The sequence below is a fragment of the Diospyros lotus genome, chromosome 1 (assembly GCF_014633365.1).
Source record: "Diospyros lotus cultivar Yz01 chromosome 1, ASM1463336v1, whole genome shotgun sequence".
Lineage (NCBI taxonomy): Eukaryota > Viridiplantae > Streptophyta > Magnoliopsida > Ericales > Ebenaceae > Diospyros > Diospyros lotus.
Genome location: NC_068338.1, coordinates 20,611,456 through 20,624,869, shown reverse-complemented (window position 1 = coordinate 20,624,869; position 13,414 = coordinate 20,611,456). Strand labels below are relative to the sequence as shown.

The following is a 13,414-nucleotide window of genomic DNA, read 5'->3' as shown; positions in this document are numbered from 1 at the left end:
TAAATATTTTTTTTAATTTTTAAAAAAAATAAAAAAAATATTTAATTTTAGCGGCGGTTTCAAAACCGCCGTGAAAATTAATAAAAAAAAATTAATTTTTTTAATTTTAGCGGCAGTTTCAAAACCGCCGCTAAAATTAATAAAAAATTATTTTTTTAATTTTAGCGGCAGTTTCAAAACCGCCGCTAAAATAAAAAATTTAATTTTTTTATTACCTGCGCGCAGCACGCGCCCGCCCGGCAGCTCAACCCGCTCCCGCGAGCCCTGCCCTCGCCCAACCCTTGCACGCCACGTGGCCATCTGTGCGTGTGCCACGTGGCGATGCTGGAAATTAAATCCTAGCACCTTCCCCCTCCCCAAGTTTCGAACCCAAAACCCTCACTGTGCACACGTGCGCGCGAACCACTTGATCTGCGAAACACTCCTTGACATATATATATTATATACATTAGCAAAATTATATTTTATATATTTTAAAAATATATATATAAAAGAATAATATAATAAATTAAAAATAGATTTTTAATTTATTAAAAATCTATATTAAAATTTCATAATTCTGAAAATAAGTTTCTAACAACTAATTTTATATTTATTAAAATAAGTTTATTTAAATTTCATAATTATATTTTAGAATTATATTTATAAATAGATTTTTAACATTTAATAAGTTTATTTATAAATAAATTTCAGAGTTATATTTATTAAAATTTCAGAATTATATTTTATATTTTTTAATATATATTAAAAAAATTTATTAATTGATTATTTTTTAAAAGAATAATAGAATAAATTAATTGAGTTAAATTAAATAAATTATCAAAAAATATTAAATTAGATTTTTAATTATTTTTTCCATTAATTTAAATGCAATTTTAAATTTATTTTTAAGATTTTATATTTAATTTTTAATTATTTTCTTAAGCTAAATTTAATTTTTTTAATGAAAATAATGAATTTTAATATTTAAGATTTTTATTTAATTCTAATTATATGATAATTATAAATATAAATTAAAACTCTTAAATATGAGTAAGAATAAGTTTTTTCAATAATAACAAAATTTAAAAAAATTAATTTTGATTTCTTCCATAGTCTTAAAAATGTGATACCTTAAATATTAATTAGTATTGAAAAACCGTAGTATTTGACAACCTTAAATATTTTTTTATGAATTTGTTAAGGCATCACATTTTCAAAACTATAATATAATTATTAAAGTAATTAATAATTAATTAATCACTACCTTTGATTTAATGTAGGGTTTTGAGGGAAAAAATTCATTATTGATTGACACTTGGCAAAATACTTTATTTGACTATCATATTTTAATATTATATAAATATACATAGAATAAAGATATAAAAATAATATTTTAAATAAATGAATAATTTTCTATGACTTAATTAATAGTTTAAGTTGTCTATTAATATTTCTTATAAAACTCATGCAAATTTAATACAAAACAATTAGCATTGAAAAACTTGTATATTTAAAATTTATTATTAATTTTAAAATAATTAGTACATATTATTTCAAAACAATTGAAAGATTTAAATTATTAATGCAAATTATAAAATGTAAATTATTAATGCGATAAGTAGTAAACACAAATCATTAATGCAAGTTTTAGGGGGAAATTTTATTACTAATTATTTCAAAGCAATTGAAATTTTAAATTATTAATGCAAATTACAAATATAAATTATTAATACAATAAGTATTAATTGCAAATCATTGATTAATGCAAGTTTTGGGAGGAAATTTCTTTTTTCAAGACTATCCTACTTTTATATATATAAAGATGCAAATTATAAAATATAAATTATTAATGCAACAAGTACTAAATGTAAATCATTAATGCAAGTTTTGGGAGAAAATTTTATTACTACTTATTATTTCAAAGCAATTGAAAATTTTAAATTATTAATGCAAATTACAAAATATAAATTATTAATACAATAAGTATTAATTGCAAATCATTAATTAATGCAAGTTTTAGGAGGAAATTTCTTTTTTCAAGACTATTCTACTTTTATATATATAAATATGCAAATTACAAAATATAAATTATTAATGCAATAAGTACTAAATGCAAATCATTAATGTAAGTTTTGGGAGAAAATTTTATTACTACTTATTACTTCAAAGCAATTGAAAATTTTAAATTATTAATGCAAATTACAAAATATAAATTATTAATACAATAAGTATTAATTGTAAATCATTAATTAATGCAAGTTTTAGGAGGAAATTTCTTTTTTCAAGACTATCCTACTTTTATATATATAAAGATTTTGTAATTAATTTAAATTAAAATTTTAATTTCTTTTTAAGATTTTATATTTCTTTTTATTAATTTAATTTAATTTAATTTTAATTTTGAATTATTTAATTATTTTTAAATTTAGCGACGGTTTTTAACCGCCGCTAAATTAAAATTTTTAATGAATTTTGCAACGATTTTTAAAAATCGCCGTTAAATTAAATTATTTAATGAATTTATAATTTAATTTTAATTTTAAATTATTTAATTATTTTTGAATTTAGCGACGGTTTTTCAAAATCGTCGCTAAATTAAAATTTTTAATGAATTTTGCGACGGTTTTTAAAAATCACCGTTAAATTAAATTATTTAATAAATTTATAATTTAATTTTAATTTTAAATTATTTAATTATTTTTTAATTTAGCGACGGTTTTACAAAACCGCCTTTAAATTAAATTTTTTTATGAATTTTGCGACGGTTTTCAAAACCCCCGCAAATATTAATTTAATTTTAATTATAAATTATTTAATTATTTTTGAATTTAACGGCAGTTTCTTAAAAACTGCCACTAAATTAAATTTTTTAATGAATTTTGCAGCGGTTTCGAAAATCGCCACAAATATTAATTTAATTTTAAATTTTAAATTATTTAATTATTTTTAATTTAGCGTCGGTTTCTCAAAAACCGCTGCTAAATTTAATTTAATTTTTTAATTATTTAATTATTTTCTAAATTTAGCGGCGATTTTTTAAAAACCATCGCAAAATTGAATGTTTTAATGAATTTTGCGACGATTTTTCAAAATCGTCGCAAAATGTTAAAAAAATCGCCGCTAAAATAGTATTTTGCGGCGGTTTACAAACCACAGCAAAATTTCATTTTTTGCAGCAGTTTTAGAAACCGCCGCTAAAAATTAATTTTTTTGTAGTGAATTTCCTCGATGTACAACTTGGCCAAATGATGCATAGGAAACGTCTTCTTAATCGATAAGAAATGCGCTGTTTTTGTTAATTTGTCCACAATTACCCAGATAACATCATGGCCCCTACTGGTATGCAACAATCATTTGACAAAATCCACAGTGATGTGATCCTATTTTCACTCTAGAATAGGCAATGGCTGCAACAACCTTGCAGGTCTTTGATGCTCAACCTTTACTTGCTGACATACAAGACATCGAAATATAAAATCTGCTATACTTTTCTCCATACCATCCCATCAGTAATGCTGTCATAGATTTTGATACATATTGGCAGCACTTGGGCGAACAGTATAGCGAGTTTGATTAGCTTCCAATAAGATGACTTGCCTAATTTCATCGTCCTCCAGTATACAAACTCATCCCCGATACAATAACAAACCATTTTTTTCCTAGCTATATCCCAAATATTTGCATCTCTCCATGTCTGCAATAATACGTGCCAATCATGCGTCATTATACTGTCGATCCTGTATCCGCCCCAACAAATTCGAGCGAATACTCATAGAGGCACAACATATCACAGGGCCCGCTAGAGCTACTGAAATATCAAAGCCCTCATCTAATCCAAAATCATCCACTCATGTATCATTATCGCTACAACTAACGCTGTGGAGCAACTTAAGGCATCGACTACCATGTTGGCCTTCCTTGGATAGTATAAAATCTTACAATCATAGTCTTTGAACAATCCTATCTATTGCCGCTGCCTTATATTCAAATCCTTTTGGGAGAGTAGGTAGCTTAAACTTTTATGATCCGTATACAACTCCACCTCTTTTCCATAGAGATAATGCCTCCAGATCTTCAACTCGAATACCACGGCCGTTAGCTCCAAGTCATGAGTGGGATAGTTTAATTCATGCATCCTCAACTATCGAGATGCATAGGCAATCACACAGCCATCCTGATTAGTGGTTAATTTTATAAAAAATTTGTTATAATTATACCCTTCTTTTGATCTTAAAAATAGTTTAAATTAGATATTAATATATATTTTATGGTTATATGCAAGTTTAAATTGAAAAATGAATGAAATGAAATTTTAAAGTAAAATTTAATAATAATAATAATAATAATATATAAAATTATATATAATACATATACATCATTATATGCATGCATGTAATATATATATAATATAATATAATATATATATGTGCCATGTGTAATACATATATATAATATATAATTTATTAATAACATTAAATTATTTTTATTTATTTTTTTTTAGGCATGAAGAATTCAAGCCCATGAAGACTTAAAGTCCATGAAGAAATCAAGCCCATGAAAAATTAAAGTCCATGAAGAATTCAAGCCCATGAAGAATTAAGGCCCAATTTGAGCAACCCATGGAAGATATTATTTGGAGAAGGCCCAAGGATTATTTTTAATCCTAATGAAGATTAAAAACCAATTTATAGAAATCTATTTTTATTTTTTATGTGAGAGCTTTATTAGGTGTGTTTTTTTAGCTAAAATCTACTTAACTATTAGGTGGATATTATAGCTAAAATCCATTTAACTTTATGAATGCTTTATTAGGTATGTATTTTAGCTAAAATCCATTTAATATTAGGTGTGTATTATAGCTAAAATCCATTTAACTTTAAGTGTGTGAGTGCCCATTAGATATAATTATGTCTAGTTGAATAATTGAAATTGTGTGGTTTGTATTGCATCTTGTGGCCTATAAATAGATCACTTGATTGCATTTGTAAGTGTGATTATTATTCTTGAATCAAAGTTTAGTTGTTTCCTTATAATTCTCTCTTTGAGAATTGTTCTTGTTCTTTCCCCTTTTCTTTAGTATTCTCTCTTGTGATCTTACTTCCTTACTTTCTTCTTTTAAATTCTTATGTCATTTATTATTACTTTATTATTCACCGCCTAAATGGCCGGTTAATTTGTGCCTTTAAATTTCTGTAATTTTAATTCTTGTTATTTAATTATTCACCGCCTAAATGGACGGTTAGTTTATGCCTTTAAAATTTCTGCAATTTTAATTCTTGTTATTTAATTATCCATCGCCTAAATGGCCGGTTAGTTTATGCCTTTAAAATTTCTTGTCATTTAAATTCTGTTATTTAAATTACGTCGTTTAAATTCATGTCAATTAACTTTTAAATGGAAATGAGTAGCTAAATCTAATCTTGGGTTAAGGCAAGGACAGTGTCCAACTCCAATGATTCCCAAAGAAAGCTGCGCTTTAAATAAGTAACATTAATTTAAATTTCAGTATGAGTGTATCTTAATTATTGAGAAATCACTAGGTTTGGATTGGAGCGTAAGCCTAACTTAGAGCTTTCATGCCATGTATGAGAGTTACTAGAACTGGAAACGCTATCATACCCAAACCCGGATGATTAATTTAGTTGTTTTGTGTATTAATTGCAATTGAATTTATGGTGGTTGCTTAAATTAGAATCCCGCATATCATGTATGGGGATTGCTTAACCTAGAACTATCATCATCTCTAATTGCATTTAATAACAAACCCTCATATCTGAAATTAAATTAATGTTGTTAATCTTTTATGCTAAAATTTGGGAATCAACGGGTTGGCACTGAAATTGTCTTAACTCAAGTACTATCCAATTTTATATTCTCACTTAAAGTATTTATTTCAATTACAGCCTTAATTTATTTCCTAGAATCTGTTGTTTAAAAAACCATAAAAAACCTTGTTGCCAATTTATCCAAATGCGTGTGTGCTTGTGTGACATTCTTTTTATTTTGCCATAAATAAATCTCTCAGTGGACGACCTGGACTCATTCAGAAAATATAAATTTAAATTTGGACTACAACTGCACTCGTACACTGACGAGTATAAACCTCTCACCTAAACAAAGAAAAAAAATATAAAATTTTTATTGTGTTTTGTTTTGTGTTTTAATTGCAGGGTGGGAGTGCAGTCAAATTTTGGCGCCGTTGCCTGGGAGATTGAGGCAAAAACAAAAAGGAAAAAAAAAATATAAGAAGAAGCATCTCCTGATAAATTCGGTAACTCTGTTTTTTTTTACTTTATTTTTATTTTTGCATAGTGTATGATACTTAGGTCAGGTAAAACTGTAGAAAATCAGTCACTCATGTCTCAACACAATGAGAACATGCCACTTCCACAGAACATGTCTGCACGTGGTAGTGACCACGGTGACCCTGATCCCATTGATCAGGAGATGATCAGACCCCTTAGGGAGTATCTTCATCCTCCTAGGCAGACAACCCCCTCATGCATTATTCTTCCCATCAATCATCATAGGTTTAACTTTAAACCTGGCACAATCCAATTGTTGCCAACTTTTCATGGCATGGATTCTGAAAATCCATATACTCATATGAAAGAATTTGAGGAAGTATGTAGCACTTGCATGGACCATACAGCAAATGAGGATGTCATAAGATTAAAACTCTTTCCATTCTCACTGAAAGATAAGGCAAAAATATGGTTAAGCACTCTCCCACCTAGATCTATAGGAACTTGGAGAGAAATGCAAACAACTTTCTTAAAAAAATACTTCCCTGCCAACAGAACTGCTACTCTTCAAAGCAAATCATGAACTTTGCCTGTAAACCAAATGAGAATTTTGCGCAAGCGTGGGAAAGGTTTAAAGACCTTCTTCACACTTGTCCGCACCATGCTTTTGAGCAATGGAGAGTGGTCAGTTTCTTTCATGATTCACTCACTCCCCAATTGAAAATGCTAGTTTCTACAATGTGCAATGGAGAATTCTATGAGAAGACTCCAGAAGAAGCTTTCCACATCTTTGACACATTGGCTGAGAATACAAGGAACTGGGAAGTTGGTCCAACATCTGCTCTTGATTCAAGAGAAAATCCACAACCTAGAGGGAGATACCAACTGAGTGAGAGTGACGATTTAAATGCAAGACTAACTGCTTTAACAAAGAAAGTTGAAAACATGCAACCCAAAAAGGTGCAATCTGTTAATCAAGTGGAAGTAAAGTGTGCTGTGTGTGATGCAACAGATCATTCAACTGAAGAATGTCCTACCCTACCTGCTTTCAAGGAGGTATTGTATGGGCAGACTAATAACAATCATTCACACAACTTTGAGGGGAGACAAAATCAAAATCAGAGTGGAGCCTATTATGGGAATAATCAGAACTACAATTCATACCATCCCAATAATAGAAATCACCCCAATTTTTCTTGGAGAAATGATTCTGGAAATCATTCTCAACCTCCCTTCCCTACACAACAACATACCTTCCAACAAAATCAAGGTTCTTCATCCAATACTTACCAACCTCCTCATAGGACATCTTTGGAAGATACCTTGCACCAGTTCATCCAAAGTCAAACAGGTATCAATAATCAGGTTGCTCAGCTTGTCAAAAATCAAGACCAAACAAACAGAGCCATAGAAGACATTAGGAGCCAGTTGACCAAGATAACACAAACATTGAGTGTGAGAGAACCCGGGAGGTTTCCATCCCAAACTAATCCTAACCCAATTAGGCAAACCAACCAGGTAGAAGCTTCAAATAGTGAAACCAACACTCATGAACAAGTGCAAGCAGTGACTGCCCTAAGAAGTGGAAGAATAATTGAGAAACCAACTGATCCTAGGATAAACCAACATGTTGATGAAGAAAAAGAACCAAAAGATCATGAATCCACCGATGAAAAAAATGAGAAAAATGAGAAAAATGAAAAAAATGAGAAAAATGAAAAACAAAAAGAAGATGAGAAAGAAATTCAATACAGGCCCAAACCACCTTTTCCACAAAGGTTGAATCATTTGAAAAAAGAGCAACAAAATGCAGATATATATGAAGTGTTTAAGCAAGTGAGAATCAACATCCCGCTGTTGGATGCAATCAAACAAACACCTTCATATGCAAAGTTTTTGAAAGATCTGTGCACTGTCAAAAGGAAAACAAATGTGCATGAAAAGGCATTCTTGACTGAACAAGTCAGCGCCATTCTCCAATTGAAAACTCCTCCCAAATACAAAGATCCAGGCTGTCCAACCATTACATGCATCATAGGAAGTCAAAAGGTTGATCGGGCACTCTTGGATTTAGGAGTTAGTGTCAATTTGTTGCCATACAGTGTGTATCAACAGTTGGGATTAGGTGAGCTTAAACCCACTAGAGTGACCCTTCAGCTGGCTGATCGATCAGTCAAAGTTCCACGAGGAATTGTGGAGGATGTTCTGGTACAAATCGATAAGTTCTACTTTCCAGTGGACTTCATCGTTTTGGACACCCAGCCGCATCAGGGGCCTCAACCTCCTGTGCCAGTCATCTTAGGTCGACCATTCCTTGCCACATCAAATGCCATCATCAACTGTAGGAATGGTGTGTTAAAGCTATCTTTTGGGAACATGACTGTAGAAATGAATATCTTCAGGGTAGCCAAACATCAGGACACTGAGAGTGAAGTGGAGGAGGTAGACTTGATCCAAACACTGACCAATGACTGTTTTGAAGAGTTCATGAGAAGACCCAAAGAAGGAAATCAAGATCTCGAAGAAATAAAAGAAGTGGAAGTCATAAGCAAAGAAAGTGAGAAGCCTACATGGATGCTTGGTTTAGAGCCATTAAGGAACTTGGACAGTAAGCTCATGGCTCCTGATAGCCATCAGTCCATGCCTGAGAGAAAGCCATTGCCCAGTGATTTGAAGTATGTCTTTCTAGGAGAAGGGGAAGCATTCCCAGTGGTGATCTCTTCAAGTTTGACACCTCAGCAAGAGCAACAACTGATAGAAGTTCTAAAAGCACACAGGAAGTCATTAGGATGGACCATTTCAGATTTGCAAGGTATTAGCCCTTTGATCTGTACTCATAAGATATTCTTGGAAGAAGGAGCAAAACCAGTTAGGCAAATGCAAAGGAGATTAAATCCCAACATGAAAGAAGTTGTCAGAAAAGAAGTGCTTAAGCTATTGGATGCTGAAATAATTTACCCAATCTCTGATTCTAAGTGGGTAAGTCCAACACAGGTAGTACCCAAAAAGTCTGGAGTCACTGTTGTAAAAAATGAGAACAATGAACTGATTCCCACGCGCATCCAGACAGGATGGCGTATGTGCATTGATTATAGAAAGCTCAATTCTGTGACAAGGAAAGATCATTTTCCTTTGCCTTTCTTGGATCAAGTTCTGGAGAGAATAGCAGGCCAAGCCTACTATTGTTTCTTAGATGGCTACTCAGGGTACAATCAGATAGAAATTGCACTAGAAGATCAAGAGAAGACAACTTTTACATGTCCATTTGGGACATTTGCATACAGGCGCATGCCATTTGGGTTATGCAATGCTCCAGCCACCTTTCAAAGGTGTATGATGAGCATTTTCAGTGAAATGGTTGAGCAGATTGTTGAAGTATTTATGGATGACTTTTCTGTTTATGGAAGTAACTTTGAGGCCTGTTTGGAGAATCTGAAAAAGGTTTTAGCAAGATGTGAGGAAACAAATTTGATACTCAATTGGGAAAAATGTCACTTCATGGTGAAACAGGGCATAGTCTTGGGGCACATCGTTTCATCTAGGGGGATGGAGGTAGACAGGTCAAAAATTGAAACAATTCAAAAACTCCCCATCCCTAGGAATGTGAAAGACATCAGAAGTTTTTTGGGACATGCAGGGTTTTATAGGAGATTCATTGCTTCCTTTAGCACCATAACAAGACCCTTGTGCCATTTGTTGTCTCAAGATGTTCCGTTTGAATGGAGTCCTGCCTGTCAAAATGCTTTTGATAAATTGAAAGATGCACTCATTTCAGCACCTATCATTCAGTCCCCTGATTGGTCCCTCCCGTTTGAACTTATGTGCGATGCTAGTGATTATGCGGTAGGAGCTGTGTTAGGGCAGAGGAAGGATAAGAAACCTCATGTGATATATTATGCTAGCAAAACTCTTAATGAGGCACAAAAGAATTACACCACTACAGAGAAAGAGTTACTAGCAGTTGTCTTTGCCCTGGACAAGTTTCGATCTTACCTCGTAGGGTCACTAGTGATCATTTTTACTGATCACGCTGCTCTGAAGTATTTGTTCACAAAGCAAGATGCAAAACCCCGTCTGCTCCGATGGATCTTACTCCTGCAAGAGTTCAACATTGAAATCAGAGACAAGAAGGGAGTAGAAAATGTGGTGGCTGACCATTTGTCAAGGATTCCAAGTCAAGATCTCACACAATTTGATGAACCAATTCATGACAATTTCCCTGATGAGCAACTGTTTAAAGTGAATGTTATTCGTGCATCATCTGTTGTCCCTTGGTATGCCGACATTGCGAACTACCTGGCAACTGGTCTGATCCCAGACCATTGGAGTAAGCAAGATAGGCATAAATTCTTCAGAAAAGTCAGAACCTTCTTTTGGGATGAGCCCTACCTCTTCAAGTATTGTCCTGACCAAATCATCCGTAAATGCATACCCGATCATGAGCAACAAAGTGTCATCAATTTCAGTCATACTCTTGCATGTGGAGGCCATTTTTCTGTCAAGAAAACAGTTGCAAAAATTTTTTAGAGTGGATTTTATTGGCCGACACTGTTCAAGGATGTGTACAAGTTCTGTTCAAATTGCGATCGATGTCAAAGGTTAGGAAGTCTGTCAAGGAGAAACATGATGCCATTACATCCGATCCAAGTGTTAGAAGTTTTTGACTGTTGGGGTATGGATTTTATGGGCCCATTTGTCAATTCATTTGGTCATGAATATATCTTACTTACTGTTGACTATGTGTCCAAATGGGTAGAAGCAATCCCGGCCAGAACAAATGACCATAGGACTGTCGTGAAATTTTTGAAAGAAAACATATTCAGTCGATTTGGGATGCCACGAGCAATCATCAGTGATGGGGGTTCCCATTTTTGTAATAAAGTTGTGGCAGGATTAATGAAGAAATATGGTGTACTGCATAAGGTTGCAACACCATACCATCCCCAAACTAATGGTCAAGCCGAGCTAGCCAATAGGGAGATTAAGCGCATATTGGAAAAGACTGTTGCTGCTAATCGTAAGGATTGGTCCTTAAGACTAGTAGACGCTCTTTGGGCGTACAGGACAGCTTACAAAACAATTTTGGGAATGTCTCCCTATAGGCTAGTATACGGTAAATCTTGTCATTTGCCGGTGGAAATTGAGCATAAAGCATATTGGGCAATTCATAAGATCAACAAGAGTCTAACTGAAGCAGGCTTATCCAGGAAGCTCCAATTGAATGAACTTGAGGAAATTCGGAATGAAGCATTTGAAAATGCACGATTGGCCAAGGTTCGCATGAAAGAGTTACATGATCGGCACATCATTCGAAAAAGCTTTCAGGTAGGGCAACGGGTACTCTTGTATGATTCTCGATTGCATTTATTCCCAGGAAAATTGAAGTCTCGATGGGTCGGCCCCTTTGTAATCAAGTCCATCTCAGGATATGGGGCATTTGAGATAGAAAATCCGGAGTCAGGACAGCTTCTAACAGTCAATGGTCATAGGTTGAAACCATACCAGGGTAGTGTTGAGGAGAATGAAGGAGTTGTGGATTTAGATGATCCATCATCATCTGATGAGTAGGGAAAGTTTCCTATCGTCTGGGAATCTGACGTTAAAAGACCATCTTTCCATTTAGGTTAAATGGATGTTTATAGATCTGAAAAAAATAATAAAAAAATTAAATAAAAAAAAGAAAAAAATAAAATAAAATAAAATAATAAAGAATTATATATATAAGTTGTTCATTTTCTGCATTACTTAATTAACTTTGATTCAAATAGTGTTTCTCTGTGTGCAGTCTAAATAAATTTTTTTTTGCATACGAGTTCATGCATTGAAGACCACCAGGTATGCCTATCTTCTATCCTTTTATTATCGATTGAGGACAATGCGCAATTTAAGTTGGGGGGTAAGGTGTACTTGATTTTATTGGTGTTTGAAACTGATCTATTGTGCAAATAATTTTGTTAGACTCGATAATATTGTCTTGTGTGGTATGTATGATTTTATTGGGCCCCTAAAACTTGATTTTATTGGTGTTTGAAACTGATCTATTGTGCAAATAATTTTGTTAGACTCGATAATATTGTCTTGTGTGGTATGTATGATTTTATTGGGCCCCTAAAACAAAACATTTATTAAAAAAAAAATCAAAATAATAATAATAATAATAAGAATAAGAATAAAAAAATTAAAAAAAATAATAAAATAATAATAATAAAAAAAAAATTTGAATTGAGAGAGACAGAATTGACGCTGGTGGTAGCTATCTTTTCTTGGGCAGTGCAATCACACTGCCCTATAAAGGATAAGGCACACTGCCAAATGTTGAAAAATGAGGCACCAAGCGTTGAAAAAGAGACGCCAAGCATAACCCTGTAATTATGGCATGCCTCGAGCCGAGTGTAAAATAGTGATGGGCATTGCTCTATAAGAGACTCCATATCTGTATAAGGCAAGCCACCCTTCTTGAGCTCAGTCTTCTCTCCTTTGTGTTATTCTCCGATCAGGTACTCTCATCCCTTTTGTAAAGTTTATAGTTCTTTACTTTTTTTCTTAGTATAGTTAAAAAAAAAAAAAAAAAGGATCTTTATCTCTCAAAAATTCACAAGTACTATCCATCTCTCCCGCAGAATGATTTGAAAAAAATTTATGTTGCTAGGTGTGAAAGACTTAGGTTGTTGATGCTTAATAACATCCCTGAAGATATTCGTTGGCTGATCGAAGCAAAAGTTCGATTAGCTGGTGAAACTTCACCTAGTTTTAAGCATTTTCCAGGCTTAGGGAAGAGTAGTTTTGCGAAGAAAAGAAGAGCGAAAAGAGTGAATGGTTGTTACAAATGTGCTTGATGGACCTGTAACACACGATGCAAATCTGTGGGGTTTACGTCCATAAATCGAGAAGATAAAATTAGTTTCATAAAGGATGGAATGAGTAAGGAGTCTCTGGATGATATCCGATTGACTCTTGAGACGCATCCATGTGGAATAGTGCAAAGAGAACTTCTTGCTTTATGGACCCAGTTCAGAAGTGACCACCAACGCTATAGTCTTGGGAATCTGACTAAAAACGACCCTGTTTGCCAATCTATAAGAAAATTGGATGGGAAGCTTATCCCCACTTTATAGAAAGTGTTTAAGCCGTTTCTGGACGTAAAACCAGAGGAAGATGTGAGCCACAATACATACGCATGATTTTTG

The 13,414-nt window shown here is 32.9% G+C and overlaps 1 protein-coding gene across 1 annotated transcript; it reads left to right on the top strand.

Annotated features, from left to right (window-relative positions):
* Positions 1 to 8,942: 8,942 nt before the first annotated feature.
* Positions 8,943 to 11,180, top strand: LOC127788656 (uncharacterized; the record flags this gene model as incomplete). The annotated part of the gene is made up of 4 exons (XM_052317215.1): positions 8,943 to 9,210; positions 9,934 to 10,128; positions 10,330 to 10,707; positions 10,954 to 11,180. Coding segments are annotated over exons 1-4 (906 nt in total), but the record flags the coding sequence as incomplete, so codon positions are not given.
* Positions 11,181 to 13,414: the final 2,234 nt, after the last annotated feature.